Raw genomic sequence first — 23,455 nt, forward strand, 5'->3', positions numbered from 1 at the left:
TCTTGCTAATAGTAATAACAAGAACAGACACCAAACTTTGACATTTTCACATTAGAGAAATTGAGTTCTACCAAAACCTAATATTAGAAAGGTAATGATTTTCTTTTAGCAGAGGTGTGTAACTTATGCATTCTCATTCTATGATCATATTGGTGAAGGAAACATGTTAGTCTAGTGAGGAACTGTATAGCATCTAGGTTATCAAATGAGTTCTTTCCATTAAATCACAATTTCAGAATCTATTGAATTAAGAATTCTTATTGAATTAACAATTTAAATAGATGTGGCAGAAAAGACAATTAAAATTTTTTTTTTCTGAACTGCTTTTGGGATAGAGTTCCTCATGTAGTATATGAGTGAATTATTTAGGTTCTCTGCATATATTCAGCTTGCACAAATACTGAAATACAACTTGACTTATTGATGTTTTGTCTCCAAATACATAAATCTCCCCAATTCAAAATGCTGCTTGCTTCAAATTCAACCTGGTGAGTACTTATTATCTCTCCTTGGTCCATCTTAGGTTTGTCAATTACATGTGTGAGTGTATAACACAGAAAAATAAATTCTGCTTTACCAACCAGGCTGTGAGTCCCCTGAGGGAAAGAACATGTCTGTTATCTTCTTGAATAAAGTGAAGAGAAGTAGAAACTCTTCCCAGGACTTAGTAAGAAATCTTTATCACAGCAGAGACTCAAATAAATGCTTAGTTTTGACAAAGAAAAGGTAAAGAAACCAATTATCTTTAGGCAATAACCAGAATACCAGAGGAATGTGAACAGATAATACCAATAAGTTCACACTGTTGTTAACATATAGATGTTGACAAAGAGACACATTCAAAACTATTTTCAAAATTGAGAGGGAAGAGCAGAATTATGATATTACAGCCAGCACATTCAGTGTCTCTCCAGTGGTAATTCTTGCCAAGAGTTTCAAAGCCAGTCAACAATGAATGCACAGCTAGTCTAAAAAGCATCTTTAAGCCCCCCTTTTTTCTTCTCCTGGGCAGCTTTCTACATTCTCTTATTCTGAGAAGGTAATTAAGAAAATATGATTTTGCCAGATACATGTTTCCCCACTCCTTTGAAACTTTTGCTGGTGACAGCCTTCCAAAACTACGAAAGCAGCTCTAGGCCAGCTGTTCCCTATACCTTGGACCATACTGTGAAAATAAAGTGATTCGCAAAACAGTATATATGTACAAATGACACCAACAGCACATTTTGAAAAGTAATCTTGTAGATAAATATGAAATGTCACTTCTTGCCCTACAGGAAAACTTTTAAGATGATAAATCAGTCTCACAGCTGGAAGTACAGCTGATTCAAGGAGTGTACTTGATTAGGCAAAGGAACAGGGGGAATTTTAGTGAACTAATATCACTATTAATTTTGCCAGTGCTTATTGTGTGAATTTGGGTAAGTCACTGGTATTTAGTAAATGGGATTGAGAGTGGATACAATATATAATTAAAAATTCATGCATGTTGCCAAGAAGAAATTATTATCAGCTGCCAAATGGTTGCTCAATTTCATCCAGTTTAACTTCAAAACATCAGTGAATACATAAATGAAAATGACACATTATTTTTCACCACATGCAATTTTTCTGTAATCTCTGAAATTAAATAAATTCTAATGTAAAATACTGCGCAAAATGAAGTCTTATAAAAAATTTGAACGCCCTGGTTAATAAATTCTTGACAGACATAGGTATGAAAGATACTAGAGGATTTAGTAATTTAATAAATTAAGTATTTATGTACGGAAAAATATCTCCATGGTACACTAAGGATAGATTTAACTAAGGAAAAATCCACTTGGCAGTTGGAAATAAACAGTAAAGTTAAATATACTTCAAAATAGTATATTTTGAATTCCAATTTCTTATGCTTATTTCAAGGGAGGCCAGTACTAATTAAGTAATATCAGCATCTCATAAAAATGAACTCGACTTTTGCAAAGATGTAGCCCACACCTCTATTAGATTTAGTAGGCCTTTCTCCAATTTCATTACCTTCCAGGAAACGAGAGAAACTAGCTTCACAGAATTTAAGAGAAGGCTGGAGTGATCATCTGCTCTAGGATTGTAAACTGGGGGTCATTGGTGGTCTTCCATTGTACTGTTAGCTTTTGGAAATTGTGTAAAAATCCATGTAGTCAGGAATATGCACTTTATGAGAGGCATATGTTCATCGGAATCTGAAAGTGGTCTGTGAACCCCAAAATGTTCACAAAGTAACTACTGAGTTCACCTACCTTCCTGGTTACAAATTAGCCAAGAGAGTTTAAATGACTGCTGCAAAGACAAACCTCGAGCAGCTGTAAAGACCTACATTCAGGTCTCTTGATAACCAATTAGTTTAGTGTACTACTATGCCCATAACACTTTTCTCAGTAGGGAAAAAAATGAGTTAATTGTGCACAGTGCTTTTGTGACCAGATCTTGTTTTAGGTAAGAGAGTAGTATCTTGGTCAGAATACTACCTATAAATACAAATTCTGAAGATAAAAAAGGTAAGAAAGAAGGTCTACAGGAGTCAAATACTTATGGGCCTCCAAACACAAACCAAGCTGCTTCCAAGCCAAGCTCAGAGCCACCCCTGCATTAAGGCCCTACAGTACATGTATGATCTTCAAGCTGACAGAGCAAGCCTGAGGACCCTTAAAGGAAGAACAGATCCTGAGGCATCACATTCTGCAATAGAGAACGATTAGTATCTCAGTTTAACATGGCCCAGAGGTGTGAACTCTCCCCACCCCACTCCCCACACCTATAGATAGGTACAGGATGATTTCAAGGTGTAGATATATAATATACAAATGAAACTAAAGCATGGCATCTCACAAATTTGTTAAAGGAAAAATAAAATAAACTGATTAATTTCATGGTTTTATGATTAATATTTGGACAGAATGTCACTAAAATAAATAATTAGGAAGAAATGTGCATTAATCTTGCCAAACCATGCTATGCATTCTCTTGGTGTTTCTAAACCAGAAAGCTGTTTCATTTGTACATATGCATCGATGTGCGTATAGACATCTAAGTATATATTCTAGCTCTACCATTTACTTACTGTATGATATTAGGTAAATTAATTAATCTCTCTGTGACTAGAGCTTCCTATTGGTAAAATGGAGATAACAGCATTGACCTTACTGGGTTGTTGTGAGGATAATATGTAGTAAAAGGACTAAAGAGCCCATCACGTTTTATAGTGACAATAATAGCTATCATCACTGTCTCATCATTATCACAGAGAGGTACAGGCAATTAATAACTTATGGGCAGGAAGGCGTTAAGAAGGAAGCTTAAGACAAAATCGTTTATTAATGAAATGCTTAAGTTATGAAAACTCCAACTACTCTCTGGGAGAACACCAGAAAGTCTGTTCAGCCTGGGATGTGTGTGTGTGTGTGTCTTTTCCAATTGGAGCCATATTCTCAAGAACTTGGCATAGCAGGGTTCTCCACCAAAGAGGATGAGAAGGTTGGATTGATCCGGGTGAGTGCATTGGCTGCCTTCCCTTCTTACAACTGGGGGCTGGGTAACCACAGGCGCTCCCAGTCTCCGTTATACCAGCTCCTTTTATGGGGGATCTGATTAGGCCAAATATTGTATTTCTGCCATATTTCTGACCAGTAGCTGAACTTAAATAAAGGTTCTTAGGAATTTGCTTCTTTGGAAGTGAAATGCTTTGATGACAATTAAAAGATAACGGGATTCTTTTGGTATTTATGGAGACAGTATCATTGATGCAAAGTCACTATGAAACAGTGTAAACCTCCAATCGTGTCTGGCCTGAATGACTCTGTTGAGGTCATGCCATCCCACAATGGGGACATATCTGAGGCTATGGAACACTGAAAAGCTAATAGCTGCCAACGAAAAGACAGATCTCAAGACTCCCAGTGGAGTCTGTTAGTCACCAGTATCATACAAGTAATTATCTATCTAATGTATACTTATTAGGCAACAATCTGGAATATTTCACCTTAAAACATGTTGTTGAAAATGAAGAGTTTTACCTTTTCATATTCAGCAATGCCCAAGGTATTCCAGAGGGAGTATGAAATGCAGGTAGCAATTTTACCCCAAGTTCCACTGCTTTCTTTCGAAAAATCTGAAAAGTCAAACAGTTAACTGTAAGCTACTGTTGCAAGCAAAACAAGATGAACTATACTATTATCTAATAGTTACCACTTTTCTACTTTAATATTTTAGTATTTTCTACTTTAATATCTGACAAAAAGTTTACCAAATTAACAGAATTACCCAGTAAAGCAACAATGGTCCAGGGGCCATCATACTGGGGGATATTTATTCCCAATCTTGGTTGCTCATTAGAATCATGTGGGGAGATTTGGATGCTACTGATGTGAATGTCTTACTCTTGAGATTCTAATTTCTATGGTTGTAAGCTTCTGGATCAGGATTTTAAAAGCATCACAGGCGACGCCAGGTGATTTCAATGTGCAAGCCAGTGGGAGAACCACTGTTGTTGGAGGATAAGACCCGGACTGAGAACCAGGAGATCTGGTCTATCCTACCTTCACAGCACTATTATTTACTAGAGCACAGAGAAAGAAGTTTGAAAAAGACATTATCACAGGTCTGTGTGTCTCCTCAGCCCTTGCAGCTTTAACTTTCTCTGATGTTAAGTGTAAGTGATATAAAAAATACTAAGTTAAATTAGGTACAGAGTCTGCCCAGAGTTTACTAGGGAAGATAATTATATGCACATAAATATCTAGAACACAGATATAATGAGCTGGAGATAAAATACTAGGTGAGTTCAGTGAGACTGTATGCTGGAGATGGCATTTAGATGAGAACTGTATGCAGCATTGAACTGGGGCTGATAATACCACAGACCGGAGTGAAGATTGAAAAGTAAAGAGGGAATCCCTGAGGGATCAGCCTCCTCCCCACAGAAGAAGGCAAGTGGGGCCCTACAGAATAAACAGGGAATGGGGCAGCCTGCCTGACAAAAAGGGGATACTGGTAAATGAGGTCAGGCATTCACAGCTCAGGCCAAAATATGGAGGGCCACAAATGCAAGGCTAAAACTTTCATTCTGGTTAGAATGGAAAAATAATGAAAGTCTAGTGTGCAGAACTGTGTTTTAGGAAGATTAATTAGATGAGGCCCATCCTCAGTTTTAGGTCCAAAGAAAAGCTCTAGCTTATTTACTGAAGAAAGGCCTGCTATAGTTGTGGCACCAAGCAGGTACCTGTTCCCCTCTCCTTTAAGCCGTATGACTGAGCATGGTGGACTGGAAGCGTACCATTTCCTCCTCAAACAAGGAAGAAGTGAGAGAGGCTGGAGGAGCCCTGAAGAGCATGGAAAATGGAGGCAAAGTTCTCTGTCAGCCACTGGGGAAGCATTCACTAAAGCAATTGACAAAGAAGTCACATGTGGCTTCTCCAGAGGGAAGGACTTCAGTGTCTAACTCCTGCTCTAAGTCCTGAGCCTCTCCACTGAGACATCCAGGCACTTGGGCTCCCAGACTGAAGGTAATCCAGTAATACCAATGTTGAGGCTACTTCCCAAGCCCTATCTTTTGGAATCTTAAAAAAAAATTTTTTTTTAATTTAAAATTTTCCTCATGCATACCACAGATCTTTTGGAATCTAACTCTCATTTAGTAGTGGAAGTCAATAAAGAAATGACTTTGGTTGACAGTCAATTTAGATAAACTGACATTCCTTGTATACAAATAAGGAAATACATTTGTAGTATATAGAAAATGCTAAAAAACAGAGGTGCCATTTTCTCCACAAATTATTGTAACTCTTGTCAAAGGGGACAATTTCCTGTATCAATAACTTGTAGCGTATGGAGAGGAGAAAAAAAAGTAGAGCAAAGGGTATATTCTTCTTTCCCTTTCTCTGCCTTACCCCAGAGAAATTTCATGTTGTCTTCTGCTACAAGGATTTATCCAATCACTGCCCAGCCATCTGTTGACTTTCTGGTTTCTACCCAACTTTTAAAGACTGTTAATTAACTCCTTTTCAAGAAACTTACATAAGATCGAAGTCAAACCACGTAATTAAACCACCAAGTTGGATATAACCATATGGCACAGTTGAGGGCTTTGAAGCACAATGCCTGTGCTTGAATCTCAGCTCAGCTTCTCCAAACTGGGCAATCTTGTACAACTTGCCTAATTTCTCTGTCCTAACCTTCCTCATCTGTACAATGGAGATAACAACAGCATTTACTTTTTTAAAGGCTGTGGAAAGAAATAATAAGTTATTATATTTAAAGACTTTAAGACACGTAGTAAACACTAACAGGTAGTTGTAGTTTTTATGGTGATAATGATAATGGTATTTCCTCAAGAAGGTGGCTTTTATCCAACTGTTGTTTTGGTGCCTTCTACTTATTCAGACTCCTCTCTCTTGTTCTCTCTCTCTCTGCGTGTGTGTGTGTGTGTGTGTTAGTTACTCCCCACCTGCCTCTTCCCCGACATACACACTTTTAATCATGTGTGTGCATTCTCAAGAGCTAAGGCTTCAGTTCTCACCACCTATTTGCATTCTCAAATTCAACCTTCTATTTTAGCTCTAGTTCAGTACTTCTACCTGTGTACACACATCACAACTTGGGTGTCTTGTTATTTTCTGACACTTAACATGTCCAACATGGAATTAATCATTTAATATTCTGGGCAAACTTCCCCAGCTCTATCACTGACATTATTTTCTGGTCAGTCCCTTGGACACAAGTGAATAGGCATTTTGATTTTTGATTTACTGGCTCCATCAGTCACTAAGTATCACTGTTAACTCATTTGAAATGTCTTGTATGCAGTTCATTCTCTGATAGGAGCATAGGCCATGTTCTCATTGCCAGGTACTATGAAATGCATGATTAAAAAGAAAGAAAGTCCTCCTATTTAACCTGCTTGTTTCCTTATTTCCATTAATAATTTTTCCTCATTTCCATTAATCTGTATTTACGTTACCAACTTTCTACCACACAATTTTCTTGTTCAAGAAATGATAATGACTTCCTGTGTTGTCTAACATCGGGTCAAATCTGCTCTACTAACAGTTCAACCACCTCTATGAATCAGACCCTTCAATTATTTTCTGTCCGTCTGGCTCTGGCTCCAGCTCCAGCTTTTGAGTCTTCATGGTCTTAAGTTCTCATTCATGTTCAGTCCATCTTAGCAACTTTATTTACACATTCTCTCATTTTAAATCACTCTCTTCTGCCTCCTTTTGGCTGATCCAAATTTACCTATTCTTTAAGGCCAAAGTCAAGTCCAGGCCAAGACTCCAGGTCAAGATCTTTGCCTTCTGTGAACTCCCACACTGATAACTAGTACCACACAATGCAGTCTTTGATACAGATCTCTAAATCAAGATACAGAAGGCAAGAGAGAGATCTCTGAACGTTTTCTTGTGTGTTTTCTCTCATATCCCCCAATAATTTTTCTTACTAGAAGTAGAGAAAAAGACCCCAATTTCTCCTTCACTGCCTATTATACAGATCTAACCCAGATCAAGTCATTTTTTATTTAAATTTACTGATATCACCACAGGGCTCCTATGAGTAGTAGGCAGGAAGATATTAATATTCTCAGTTAACAGACAGGAACAGCGGCCCCTTCCCATATCGGGGTTTTTGCACTTGCAGTTTCCTCTGCCTGCAATGCTCTTTCCTGAGCCCTCTGTATGCCTCGCTCACTCTTACCTTCAGGAATCTGTGTAAATGTCCCCTCGAGAGGTCTTTTCCTAACCACCCCACACAAAGTTGGCCATCCTTATTTATTATCATATCACCTTGTTTCTTTTCCATTATTTGTCATGTCTTAATTATTTTATTTGCTTGTTTATTGTTTGATAACTCCACTAGATACGATCTCAACGAGGGCATGGAAGCAGCTGGCACTCAATAGATGTTCATTTAATAAATAAATGAATCAATTTAAGATTAATGATTAGGTGAGCACAAAAGTAATTGTGGTTTTTGCATTGTTGGAATTGGCCATTTGATACTGGAATACATTCTTAAATGTGGTTATGTTACATATAATTTTAATGGGCATTTCTCGCTTCATTAATGTTTTCCTAATGAATTATTGTTTATTTTATGTTGATTTTAGACTATGGAAAGGATGTTAGACAAAAAGCAAATTCGAGTGATTTTCTTATTTGAGTTCAAAATGGGTGGTAAAGCAGCGGAGACAACCTACAACATCAACAACACATTTGGCCCAGGAACTGCTAACAAACATACAGTGCAGTCTTGATTCAAGAAGTTTTGTGGCCGGGCACGGGGGCTCATGCCTGTAATCCCAGCACTTTGGGAGGCGGAGGCGGGTGGATCACGAAGTCAAGAGATTGAGATTATCCTGGCCAACATGGTGAAACCCTGTCTCTACTAAAAATACAAAAATTAGCTGGGCGTGGTGGCACATGGCTGCAGTCCCAGCTACTTGGGAGGTTAAGGCAGCAAAATCACTTGAACCCAGGAGGTGGCGGTTGCAGTGAGCCGAGACTGCGTCACAGCTCACCAGCCTGGTGACAAAGTGAGACTCTTGTCTCAAAAAAAAAAATAAAAAAAATAAGTTTTGCAAAGGAGATGAGAGCCTTGAACATGAGGAGCATAGTGGCCAGCCATGGGAAGTTGGTAATGACCAATTGAGACCAATCATCGAAGCTGATCCTCTTACAACTACATTGGAAGTTGCCACAGAACTGGACGTTGATCATTCTATGGTCATTTTGCATTTGAGGCAAGTTGGAAAGGTGAAAAAACTGGCTAAGTGGGTGCCTCATGAGCTGAGTGAACATAAAAAAAAATCGTCGTTTTGAAGTGTCTTCTTCTCTTATTCTACAAAATAATAATGAACAATTTCTCGGATTGTGATGTGCGACAAAAAGTGGATTTTATATGACAACCAGTGATGACCAGCTCGGTGGATGGACCGAGAAGAACCTCCAAAGCACTTCCCAAAGCCAAATCTGCACCAAAAAAAGGTAATGGTCACTGTTTGGTGGTCTGCTGCCAGTGAGATACACTACAGCTTTCTGAACCCTGGTGAAACCATTATATCTGAGAAGTACGCTCAGCAAATCAATAAGATGCACAGAAAACTGCAATGCCTGCAGCTGGCATTAGTCAACAGAAAGGGCCCAATTCTCCATGACAACGCCCGACTGCACGTTGCAAAACCGCTTCAAAAGTTGAACAAATTGGGCTATGAAGTTTTGTCTCATCTGCCACATTCACTTGACCTCTTGCCAACCCATTACCACTTATTCAAGCATCTTGACAACTTTTTGCAGGGAAAACATTTCCACAATCAGAAGGATGCAGAAAATGCTTTCCAAGAGTTTGTCGAATCCCAAAGCACAGATTTGTACACTACAGGAATAAACAAACTTATTTCTTGTTGGCAAAAATGTCTTGATTGTAATGGTTCCTATTTGATTAATAAAGATGTGTTTGAGCCTAGTTATAATGATTTAAAATTCATGGTCCAAAACCACAACTACTTTTGCATCAACCTAATAACATACCTGGGGCATTGTAATAAGAAGCCATTGATATTATATTGTTTGCAAAGTGCTCCATCCCGTTCCACTAGTTGCTACTGTCTGAAAATAATTAGCTCCAGTATTCTAGAGTCTCAACCTTCGGCACAATTAGGGCACAATTACAAAATATTTTTAGATCAAAATATTAATTAGCTCATTGATGCTTGAATCAAATCATACATGAGACTGAATCAACTTCAATTCTCAATGTTTGATTTGTTATCTCCTCCTGAGCTCTGATGAGGTTACTGGAGGAAGAATCCAGATTCTGAAAGAGAACATCCTTCTATCTAAACTGGTGAGCTTGTAATAAAACTAGCTTGTAAAATTAAAATTGCTGAGAGAATGAAGGAGGCATACCACAAATCATTCTAAAGGGCAATTAAGTTTTAAGTAGCACATATTAGATGATGTGCTGAAAAGCAAATTATTACAAAAAGTACACTAAATGGTACTTTAGTGCTACTTCAAATGGGGATAGGCATGATGGAGAGAGCCCCGGACCCAGGTCCTTGGACTGGCTGTACTACTGTTTCCATGTGAGGCCTGAGCTGGTCAGTTAACTCTTCTGGTTCTCAATTTCCCCAGAAAAAAGAGGGAGAGTAAGGCTGATCATTTCTGTTTTTGATTTATCACTGGAAAAATAAGTACTCAGAAGCTACAAAACTAGTACTAAAATGTGACTGGGAAAAAAGCAAGACAAATATCATCTTTTGAAGACAGGAATTGTTAATTTGCCAAACAATTGTTCACCAATCATGGTTTCTGGTGTTTGTTGGTACCTCTATTTGGTGGGGAGGATTTTATAAAGTTAAGAGAGCCAGGTGAAAAATTACAGTTCATAAAATGTAATCCTTGCTAATAGAAGATATTTTTTAATGTCCACTAAAAGAAAATATGGTTTTTGTACAACTAGCAATCAGTTTGGGATGGGCAGACATCTTATGATCCAACAAGAATTTTCTAAAAGATTTTGCATTCTAGGGATTCTGATTACATTCATAGCAAAAGTCAAAACAATGTAACTTGCTGAAAGAAGGGTGGTAAAATATGATGCAACAGTTCTTTCGAGCATGTAACTAACAAATAACTTTAAATAAAAACTTTTATAGCCTAAAGTTAAGAATTTCAAAATAACTACATGGTAACTGTATCTTTTCTTTACACTTAAGTAACATCATCAGTCTTATTGCTGTTTTTGATCAACGTTTTAAAAATTTCAAAATTTAAAATCTATCAAATAAACACATTTATCTTTTTACTTTACCCTGACAGATAGTATCAGACGAGGCTGTAAACAAGACATATGGTTTTCTTTGCCTTTCTAGTTTGCAGTTCCCTAAAGAACTATGTAGGAATATATACATGCGAGAGCAAAGAATAAGGAAAAAAGAAATGAATAAGAACAGATGGCTTTGGAAGGAAATATTTTCAGTTCAGACATGCTTCAGTTTGAAATGCACAATCAATATCAAAGCTTTTCTTCAAATGCTCATGTTGAAAACTTCACCATTAAAAGATCAAACACTAATTCACCATTAGTACAAGTACAGTTTACCTATTACTCATTTTCACTACATAAAGCTTTCAGCACAAGATGCCATAGACACAACAAATATCTTTGGCTGCAGATAACTAAACCCATATACTGTTAGTTGAGTTGATAAACTTGCACATAATATGGGCCAAAATCAATCACTAAACCAGTAAGTACTTATTAAGCTATTCTGGCTTTTTAGAGTAGACCCTTGAAAGATTTAAATATCAGAATAAAGGTATGTAAAAATAACTAATCCAGCAGAAACTTAGAGCTGGAAGGGACATCAAAGGTTATCTAGTTCTATAATCTGATACACAGATGAGGAAACTGAAGTTCAGAGAGGGCCTATTCTCCTAGTTAAATGCTCTGATGTGGGATGGTTTACTGCCAGCTACACCCAAGTGAATACCAGCTTCCTGTCATCTCAGAGACGGGTGATCCTTTTGATCCAGAGGGACTCTCCCTTGTGGGCACACATCTTTCTTTCACTGTCTCTTTCTTTCTTCTCATTCTGTTTCTGTAATTGATCAAAACCTAAAACCGAAGTTTTAAATTAAAAAAAATTATGTGTTGTATTTGTCAAATTTCATTACAAACTTCATTTTTTAAAAAATAATATATTTAATTAGATGACTGCTTTTGTCAATTACTTTGTTTTTCTCCCCTGTGATTCAATACAATTTAATTTTTAGCCTTCAGGCAATTAGATGAAAAGAGTGTTGCTTATTTTCCTGAAATATTAAAGCACGGAGATCTTCCCAACTTGTTTTTTTTCAAAATAAAAAGGCTACACATGCTATCCTGCCAATAACCATCAATTATAACCAAGAAGAATCAATGCAGCTGTGCTTTAGTCTTGAGTTTACTAATACATAAAAGCATAAAATTTAAACAAAGGAAAACACTTCCAATTGTAAGCATAGTTTAAAAATCTAAATGTAGAATGTTCTAGTGAATAGGCACTTTAGATCTAGCTTTTTAAAGATATTTATTCTCATGAAAAAATAGGAGGTAGTGAAGAGAAGTGGCTTTTATGCTATCTCCTAGTCAAAATGAGTAAATGTTGATAAATGAATGAATAAAATTGTATCTCGTTATTGATTTTTTTTTTTTTCCTGAGAGAGGACTCTCATTCATTCCCTAGTTCCTGAATAGAGAGGGTTTTATAAAGTTAAGAAGGCAAGATAAAAAATGGGGAATGCTGGGGAGAACTTCAGGCTGTTGTTCAGGGCAGGGATATCACCACTGTCCACGTGAGCAGCAGTAAATGCCATGTTCTACTGGCAGTGTTTCCCTGAGCATCAGCGTGGTCAAGGCTGCCTGGGAATAGGCACACTGAACTAAGAGTCAGGAGCCCTAGGTTCTAGTTCAGGGCTTGCTACTCACCAGTTATGCCATAAAGAAAATGCGTCACTTCACTGTTCCAATTTTCTCTTTTGTAACATGGGAACACTCGATAAGACACTTCCTGAGGAACGTTTCTGCTCCACAGGACAGGCTTATTTTAAGACTTAATAAGCATTTACTACATATTTACCAATGTGGTAAGGGCTATAAGAGAGATACATGAGAAAAAATTAAATCCCTGATCTGAAGAAGCTTACAACCAGGAAGGTAAGTCAGCCATATAAAACCATATAAGCATAAGATATACAACATAAAACAATACAAACCATAGGTAGAGAATAAATTGATACATGCTGTAACTGTGGGAATTTTTTTTAAAAAGTGAGTTAGGTCTAGGGGGAGAGGTAAGGTTGAAGAGGTGACACTTATATAGATGCAGGTGTGTACTTATTTGGGAGTAGGTATGTACATGTTTGTGTACATGCTCTGGATTAATGTGGAGGAAGACGAGATAAAGCAAAAGGGAAGAGGAAGTGCTTTTCATGAGAGCGAGCAGGTGGAGAGCTAGATTACTAGGGTCTAGAAAATGGTGAGAGAGAGACAGATTAAATAAGATAAGTTCATGGCCTTAAATACCGGGAAGAGAAGTTTAAAAGATGGTTAAAAGAGCACATCAGATGTCTTAAGGAAGTCCTAACACTACCTTAGTGCCTCCCATTTATGGTAAGTGGAGGGATTTCTGGGTCATCAGGGTTAAGAGAAATAGGGCAGGAAGAAAGGCAGTAGTTCTCATTGGTTATGGGACTTTTCTGAGTGTAAGAGGCAAACATATATGAACAACAACATCAAAAAAATACTGTATTGGCTACCTGACAGAAGGAAAATAAATCTTAAGAAATAATTAGGGTCCTTTAAAAAAATTTTCCTCAAGAAGAAAGTATATGCTTTTGTACACATAAATGAGTAGCGGGCTGGGAGCAAGGAAATAGTATGATAAAAGTTACATGTCCTTCTAATATGCATTCAATATGGAAGTTAAAAAAGGGAGAGGAGGCCGGGCGCGGTGGCTCACGCCTGTAATACCAGTACTTTGGGAGGCTGAGGCGGGTGGATCGCAAGGTCAGGAGATCGAGACCATTCTGGCTAACACAGTGAAACCTCGTCTCTACTAAAAATACAAAAAAATTAGCCGGGTGTGGTGGCGGGCACCTGTAGTCCCAGCTACTCAGGAGGCTGAGACAGGAGAATGGCGTGAACCTGGGAGGCGGAGCTTGCAGTGAGCGGAGATCGCGCCACTGCACTCCAGCCTGGGCGACAGAAAGAGACTCTGTCTCAAAAAAAAAAAAAAAAAAAAAAAAAGGGAGAGGAAACCCAATGGCTATACAGCTCTAGTGCTTCAAACTATTCTTAAGTGTACCACATGTGTTATTGTAGGCTTTCTAATTACTAAAATACCTGCCCAAGAATGATAAATAATAATAAATTACAGCAAGAACACCACAGTAATCCAAGTCATTACACAGTGCCTAAAGCTACTCATTCTATCTCAATTTTAGTTTTAAAAAATGGGCAAATCGCCAACATGACATTTAGAAAAATATGCAGTATATAGTGAATAATGTTTACACTAAATATGACAATTTCTGAAAATACATTTCACATCAAAAGGAAAACATCTTTATTTTAAAAAATATAACGCCTACTAAAGGGATGGGAATTATGAAAGCACACATACTCTATCTGGCTATGATTTCTAACTGAATTTATGGACTCCACTACATAGATGTTAATATGTGACATCATAGGGTTAAAATTGGGGATGTTCTATTTACTACTGCTTTCAGACATCAGAAATCATTAAAATATACAAAATCCAGGCTTGGTGATCTTTGTTCAAGAAAAAGACAAAAGAAAAAATGATAGCCTCATCTATGCAAATACAGTTGGACCTTTGTATCTGTGGGTTCCACATCTGTGGTATCAACCAGTTGCAGATCAAAAATATTTGGAAAAAAATGTATGGTTGCATCTGTACTGAACACGTATAGACTTGTCATTATTCCTAAACTACACAGTATAACAACTATTTACATAGCACTGACATTATATTAGGTATTATAAGTAATCTAGAGATGATTTAAAGAATACAGGAGGATGTATTCAGGTTATATGCAAATACTGTACCATTTTATATAAGGAACTTGAGCATCTGTGGATTTTGGTATCCTCAGGGGGTCCTGAAACCTACCCCCACAGATACCTAGGCATGACTGCATATCATAATTCCCTGACATATTTTAGTTACGAAGCATTCTACACTAGTGAATTTTTTTCCTGTTAACTGAACCTCATCTCTGAAGAGCATCAAAATATTTATAGTTTAATAATTTATATAAGTTTTAAAGACATGTTTATCTTTTTTTAATGATTCGGTGAAATGTAGAATGATCCTGCCTTTACTCAGCATCACCATCATACGCATACAGAGCTGGGACTAGGTGATGGAGTTTTCCATTATCACTTGAACAGTCTGTACGATCTTGAACGCTCACTTAACCTCCTTTCTGTGCCTCAGTTTCTAAATATGTGAATAGAGAATAATCTTCCCAAATCACAAGATGGTTATAATTAAAGGAACAAGTATTTTTTAAAAGAGCAACAATAGTTATTATTCTTGGCTATAAGATAGTGGTTTCCTCAGGAATAATAGAAGGATACTAGGCCTTTTGTCCACACACTAAATGGTCCAAAAGCTGCTGAGCTATCATGTCTGCTTTCTATAGTCCTACTGCTTCTTTGAGTTATTAGCTATCAGTTCATTACAACGAGACTTCTCACTGTTGTATTCATTCTCCTTCTGAGTTGCTGACTTATTTTGTAAACAGTTACCTGCGCAAGGATCTGATAAGTCAAATGTCCTTCCTCTATCTTACGGTGAAGGGAACAAGCTTCAGGACACGGTCCCTTTTTGTGTCACATGCCTGAATTTGAACAATTAAACTCTATAGATATGAAAGAGCAATTAATTACCATATTATGTAGTAGTAATAGTTTGCAGATTTACAAAGTCAACTGAATACCTATGTGTACAGGTTTTGTTTCTTTTAAAACATGTAAAATGTAAGCTACTCATTTTTTCATTCTATTTAAGCAAATGTAAACCTATCCAGTACACACCTAATACCATTAGGCAGGTGGTTTGTTATTTCTGCATAATCCTCCTTTATCATATATTATACACTGATACCTTTAAATTGCCTTTGGGTACAGAGTCTATAGTTTTATTTCAGCTGACAGATGAGCATTTTAAATTATCAAATGGTGACACTGCTGGACAGAAAATTTGGTATCAATGCAATTTTTGTCTTATGTTTGTGTCCCTCCAGGCAAGTTAAATAAACTCTTAGTCTCAGTTTCCTCATCTACAAAATGGAAAAACATATTTGTGCACCTTGAAACTCAGAGAAGTTCTCTTTTTCCCCATGCCAATATTAAATTTTTATTTTCTTAAACAATGAATACATTCTCATTATTGAAAAATCACAAAATTAGACATAAAATATAGAATCTTATTAATCTTGTCTACCCAGAAATAACTATTAACATCTTAAGTGTCTAAATGGTATTGATTGCATTTTTTTAAAAAAGGTATTGTTCTATATATACTATTTCATAATGTTTTAAACCCATCCCTACCAATTTAATCTACATTGTATACAACATTCTATATCAGGGGTCAGCAAACATTTTCTATAGAGGGTTAGATAGTAAATATTTTAAGCTTTACTAGTCACATACTCTGTCTCACGTTTATTTTTAATAATCCTTTAAAATTTAACAACCCACTCACAGCTCTGGTAGTATAAAAACAGGTCTTGAGCCAATTTGGCCAAAGGGCTGTAGTTTGCTGACCCTTGTTTCCTAGCACTGGATACATTTCTGTAACATCTTTTTAAAAATAGCTGTATCATACACTAGTTCTGGTATAATAAGGATACACCAGAACTTATTTAGCCAGTCTTCTATTAGTCAATATTTAGGTTTCCCTTGTTTTGATATTACAGACAGCTTAGAATGAACATCCCTGTACATACTTATTTGTATATATAATTATTTCCTCAGGTTAAATGTTTGAAAGTGCAATTTCTGGTCAGCATTCATTCAATTCATTCACTCACTCACTAACTATAGCTGTAGGGTCAAAGTAGCCATAGACGAAATGTGAATGAATGGGCTTGGCTATACTTTGCTAATCCCTGAATTTTGCTAATTTACTTGAAAGCATCTTTATTTTTTTTTCATTTAGAGGCTTTAACATATTTTCATATATCCCATTTCATGACAACACTGCATCTGTTTTTAATAGATCAGTGTTATATTCTTACAGTACTATAAACAACTCAATGAAAAAATGCCCTGCCTTAATAACGATCATCATCAGAACATCAAAATGTCACATAACTCAGTATCTTTTTTATTAGAAGAGTTTTGAAAATATCAGACTGAAATAGTTTGGCAGGCAAACGCCTCTTTAGAATACAAACACAAATAATAACAAGAAACATAATTTATGTTGTCCATTGTAGCTACTCATGCACTATCTAAATGTCTTGTTTTTTTATTGCTTTTTTTTTTTTTTTTTTTTTTTTGAGATGGAGTCTCGCTCTGTTGCCCAGGCTGGAGTGCAGTGGCGCGATCTCGGTTCACTGCAAGCTCCGCCTCCCAGGTTCATGCCATTCTCCTGCCTCAGCCACCTGAGCAGCTGGGACTACAGGCGCCTGCCACCACGCCCGGCTAATTTTTTTGTATTTTTAGGAGAGACGGGGTTTCACCGTGTTGGCCAGGATGGTCTCGATCTCCTGACCTCGTGATCCACCCGCCTCCACATCCTAAAGTGCTGGGATTAGGGGCATGAGCCATTGCGCCCCGCCTATTGCTTTTTAAAGCTATTGCACACATGCACATATTTCAACATAGTTGAAACTTTCTAAATTACAAACTTTCAAAAAGGAATTGCTTGCATAATTGACCTTTTAAAAATGTTAATCCATTTATTCAACAAATATTTATTTAGTGCCTATGTACTTACGCACCAAGTTGCACAAACACTTGGGATACGTAAGTAAACATGACAGCTGTGGTCAATGACTCATAATAACACTTGTTTTTGAAGTGTAACACTGGAAAAATGTGATACATAGGAAAAGGATCAAGTAATAACTTCCACTCCTCTTCAAAAAGAAAATGAAGACAAATACTATGAATACTACACAAGGTAATCAGATAAATCCTCACCATCAATCTTACCACATACAATTGGCAAATTTAGAAAGAGAATAGCACAAAACTGTAAAGAAAGTTCATTTAAGTGTTTTTGAAGATCTTAAATTCAGTTTTAGATAAAACTGACTTTACCCAATATGATTTATGTACATTACATGTATATGTTTTCTTCTGAGACTGGCCAACATCCTGAAGGTTATTGTTCAGACAAGAATCATCCTAAGTAGTGAAGTAACTGATCTATTAGATTTGTTGAAAAGGACTAGTTCTAAAAGAAAGAGTGAGATAGCAGCATGTGTGTTTAAAAAAGATCCAAAGCTCTAAGTGGAAAAAACATAGGCGGGCAAGGGTTAAAAGGGAAATAACAGAAGTGATGGTGGATGGCAAGGCAAGGGTAAAAGGGAGTAACAGAAGTGATGGCAGATGGGTGGCAGTGCAGAGTCCCGTCCTGGGGCCGGGCACCAAACACCGGCTGTCTATAAAACCCACAGAATCAAGGTGCAAAAGAAATTGAGTCAAGCTGTTTCAGCACTAAACAAATACAGCAACACACTGTTTAAAAACTTAATGTCAATACTGAACATTTCATTTGCTATAAAATAGAGTAAAAGTGAGGTACTGTTACTCTGGCCCTAATTTTAGTCACTCCAAACCAGTACCATTGAGGGCAAATGGCTGATAACCATGGGAAAAAGAAACTATCTTATTTTAGGCAGTGATAATAAAAACAAATAAACAATTCTAGTAAAGGTCAACATGGATCTTTAAGGAAATAAGATTTCAAAAGCCTGTTTAAAAAACTTCATTATATGGCTATTATAAAAAGTAAAAAATAAATAAATAAATAAATAACAGAAGCTGGTGGGGTTGTGGAGAAAAAGGAATACTTACTGCTGGTGGGAATGTAAATTTAGTTCAGCCATTGTGGAAAGTAGTTTGGTGATTTCTCAAATAATTTAAAACAGAATTACCATTCAACCCAGCAATCCCAGTATTGGGTATATACCCAAAGGAATATAAATTGTTCTACCATAAGGACACATGCATGTATCTATTGTGCACTGTTCATAATAGCAAAGATACAGAATCAACCTAAATGCTCATCAGCAGTAGACTAGATAAAGAAAAGGTGGTACATAAACCATGGAATACTACACAGCCATAAAAAACGAGACCATGTCTGTGAAGGTTAATACTGAGTGTCAACTTGATTGGACTGAGGGATACAAAGTATAAATCCTGGGTGTGTCTGTGTGGGTGTTGCCAAAAGAGATTAACATTTGAATCAGTGGGCTGGGGAAGGCAGATTCACCCTTACTCTGATGGGCACAATCTAATCAGCTTCCAGTGAATATAAAGTAGGCAGAAAAACGTGAAAAGGAGAGATGGGCCTAGCCTCCCAGCCTACATCTTTTTCCCGTGCTGGATGCTTCCTGCCCTCAAACATCAGACTTCAAGTTCTTCAGTTTGGGGACTTGGACTGGTTCTCCTTGCTCCTTATCTTGCAGGCAGCCTATTGTGGGACCTTGTGATCGTGTAAGTTTTATATGTAAAAGGGGAGTTTATTAAGTATTAAGTTAATACTTATAGTTTATTAAATATTAACTTAATAATTATATTTTATTAAGTATTAATTTAATACTTATAGGATATATGTAGATCTACAGATATATAGTTCTGTCCTTCTAAGAGCGCCCTGACTAATACAATGTCCTTGCATCAACATGAATAAAGCTGGAGGCCATTATCCTAAGCAAACTAACAGAGGAATAGAAAACCAAACACCGCATGTTCTCACTTGTAAGTGGGAGCTAAACATTGAGTACATATGGACACAAAGAAAGGAACCACAGACACCGGGGCCTTCTTGAGAGTGGTGGGTGTAAGAAGGGTGAGGACTGAAAAGTTACCTATTGGGTACTATGCTTATTACTTGGGTGAAAAAATAATCTGTTTACCTAACTTCCGTGACACGCCATGTACCTACCTATATACCAAACCTGCGCATGTATCTCTGAACCTAAAGTAAAAGTTAAAAATAAAGGTAACTCAATTATGCAGCCAGGGAGATTAAGCAAAATATAATACAGGAAAAAACAACAACAAACAAAATACAAAAAAAGAGAATCTTTATTATATATTAATGATAGAAATTTGTGTCACACATTCTTCAGGGATTTTAAGAGGGCTCTTCTACCTGTTTTATTTAACAGGAGTTTTCCCAAATATAAATGAAACCTCGAATAGTTTAACACTCCATTTGATAAATACAACATTTGTAAGACTTCAAGAAGAAGCTTTACTATCATCTCCTATAGAAGAAATGTTTCCTTCAGTTCTTGACCCAGTAAATTAGAACATGCTTTCCTAAAGAGTGGTGACAGCCAAATCATGAGGTCTATTTTTTGTTTTTAGCTAACTTTTTAAAAAAGAATTCTGCTCATTGTAGAGAGAATGGTTTCATGGTAATAGGTCAGTGGTTCCCAAAATGTGGTCCTCAAGACAGGCAGCATCAGCATTATGGAGAAACTAAGAAATGCCAATTAACAGGCCCAACCCAGATTTACTGAATCAGAAGCTCTGAGAGCAGGGCTTATACATTTGTATTTTAACAAGCTCTTCTTGGGATTCTGATGTACACTACATTTGAGAACCACTGAACTAGGTTAACTCAGGTAATTCGAAAGGAATGGGAAATAAATTGATTGGAAACAATACTTTAATCAAAATATTTGTATAATACAAGTACTGTATTGTTCCTGCAGTGAACAAAGCAAAAATTGTTAATAATCTTTAGTCTGGCAAATAGCACATGAGATATTAAACCATGAGGTCCTGAATGTGCAGTTTAACAATCAACTCTCCATTTGCTGTTATATTTAAGAGTAAATAGGACAGCCAATTCCTGAACAAATGGCATGCCATCACTGCATAATTTTGGTTTTTATGTGCTTGCGGTTGTTGTTTAGGAGCTTATTTTACTGTTAAGTCATGTCTCTAAGTCATTTAAGAGCATTAGAATGAAAAGATATGGTCAAATTTATGAGGCCAAGAATGAACCTCGTGTGAGTACTTTACACCACATTGAGAATCTAATCATTGGTCCATAACACAGCATTTATTACTGTTTTCTCTTTTCATACAGACTATGTTGCAAATTGGCATACAATAGTATCCAGTTTTAAAGGGCCATTTATATGTAAAGTAGCTATTTTTATCTATTTGTGGTAGTTCATGGGTAAAATACCCTGTTTTAGCATAGGACTGGTGATAGGAGGTTAAAAACATTTTTAAGAAATGAAAACACCTTTCAACAGTGAAAGCTATGCCAATACTGTAGATTTGGAATAACATAATTGAGAAACATCTGTAAAATGAGGCCTGTCTTATTTTATGTACAACTTTCCTGAGATACATTTTGTACAACTTTCCTGAGATACATTTTGGACTTCTTTTAAGTGCCTTTTTAAAATTTTTTTTTTTTTTAAGACAAGGTCTCACTCTGTCACCCAGGCTAAAGTGCAGTGACACAATCATAGCTCACTGTAGCCTTGAAAGCCTAGGCTCCAGTGATCCTCCTACCTCAGCCTCTCAAGTAGCTGGGACTACAGGCATGCACCAATACACCCAGCTAATTTTTAATTTTTTTTGAGACATGGTCTTGTTTTGTTACCCAGGCTGGTCTCAAACTCCTGAGCCCAAGTGATCCTCCTGCCTTGGCCTCCAAAAGTGCTGGGATCATAGGCATGAGCCACTGAGCCTGGCCTCATTAAAATTCTTAATAGGGAAATCAACAGGATGGAAATATAAACTAGAGATGTATGTAAATACTTCTTGATGTCTAAACACTTCAGGAAACTTGAACATTTTAATAAAGTTTAATAAAAATTTTAAATAAATAAACATTTAAAAAAATTTCCTAAGGTCTTTCCAAACTCTTCACACAGCCTAAACTTCCTCTACCAATGATTAATTAGAATCCAGAAGGCAGGGGAAAATAAACATTGGTTTTGTGCTGGTTCAGCTTTTACATTTGAAAAATCATAATACTGTGAGAAATAGAAGATTTCCCACTAACATCAAGAACAAGGCAGGGATGTCCCCTCTTACCACTGCTTTTCAATATTGTACTAGATGTCCTATAAGAAAAAATAAAAAAGGAAATAAAAGGTATACTGATTAGGAAAGAAGAAAAATAAAATTTTGTCTGCAGATGACATATTTTCTATGCAGAAAATCTGAATCAACAAAAGAAATCTGAAACTAATAAGTGAGTATTGCAAGATTTCAGGATAAAAGGTTAATATAGAAAATCAATGTTTTCCTATATATCAGCAATGGACAAGTGGAATTTGAAATTAAAAACACAATACCATTTAGATTACATTGTGATCACACACTTAAAAATGAAATACTTAGGTATAAACGTAACAAAATATGTACAAGATCCATATGAAGAAAACTACAAAATTCTGATGAAAAAAAATCAAAGAACAGATGGAGATATTCCATGTTTATAGATAGAAGATTGAATACCAAGATGTCAGTTCTTCCCAACTTGGAATAATAGATTACTGCAATCCCAATAAAAATTCTAGCAAGTTATTTTGTAGATACAAACTGATTATGAAGTTTATGTGGAGAAGCAAAAGGTTCAAAATAGCCAATTTCTGACAATGATTGACACTACCCAACTTCAAGACTTTCTATAGAGATACAGAAATCAAGACAATCTTGTCTTGATTTGTGGTACTGGTGAAAGAATAAATCAATGGAACAGAATAGAGAGCCTAGAAATTGATCCACATAAATACAGTCAATTGATCTTTGACAAAGGAACAAAGACAATTAAATGAAGAAAAGATAGCCTTTTTAACAAATGGTGCTGGAAAAACTAGATATCCATATACACATACAAAAAAAAAATGAATGTAGACACAGACCTTATACCTTTCACAAAAATTAACTCAAAATGGATCATAGACCTAAATGTAAAATGCAATACTATAAAACTCCTAGAAGATAATATGGGATAAAATCTAGATGACCCTGGGTTTGGAGATGACTTTTTAGATATGACACTAAAAGCATGATCCATGAAAGAAAAAATTTGACAAGCTGAGCTTCATTAAAATGAAAAACTGCTCTGCAAAAGACACTGTCAAGAGAATGAGAAGACAAGCCAAGGCCTAAGAGAAAACATTTGCAAAACATGTATCTAATAAAGAACTGTTAATGAAAATTATACAAAGAACTCTTCAAAATAATGAGAAAGCAAAGATTCCAACTTTAAAAATGGGACAAAGATCTTAATAGACACCTCACTAAAGAAGACAAACAGATGGTAAATAAGTATATGGAAAGATGTTCCACATCACAAATCATCAAGTAAATGCAAATGAAAACAACAAGATACTAATTAGTACCTACTGATTAGAATGGTCAAAATCCAGAACACTAACACCACCAAATGTTGGTGAGGGTGTGAAACAACGGGAACTTTCATTCATTGCAGGTGGAAATGCAAAATAGTACAGATAGTTTGGAAGACAGTTTGGCAGTTACAGAACTAAACACACTCTTACCATATGATACAGCAATAGCACTCCTTAGTATTTAAACTAACGAACTGAAAATTTATGACCATACAAAAAACTGGACAGATGTTTACAGCAGCACTTTCAGACATGTATTATAGAATATTTACATGTACATGTTTGAATTA

At 36.3% G+C, this 23,455-nt stretch overlaps 1 protein-coding gene across 1 annotated transcript in view; it reads right to left on the reverse strand.

The window, feature by feature from the left end:
* Nucleotides 1-23,455, reverse strand: part of MAN1A1 (mannosidase alpha class 1A member 1) — a 172,780-nt gene that overhangs the window by 67,233 nt on the left and 82,092 nt on the right. Inside the window, exon 6 of the mRNA XM_024929141.5 lies at nt 4,035-4,129. Within this exon, the coding sequence (XP_024784909.2) occupies nt 4,035-4,129 (95 nt within the window). The remainder of the gene's footprint in view (nt 1-4,034; nt 4,130-23,455) is intronic.

This window comes from Pan paniscus, chromosome 5 (genome assembly GCF_029289425.2).
Source record: "Pan paniscus chromosome 5, NHGRI_mPanPan1-v2.0_pri, whole genome shotgun sequence".
Taxonomy (NCBI): Eukaryota; Metazoa; Chordata; class Mammalia; order Primates; family Hominidae; genus Pan; species Pan paniscus.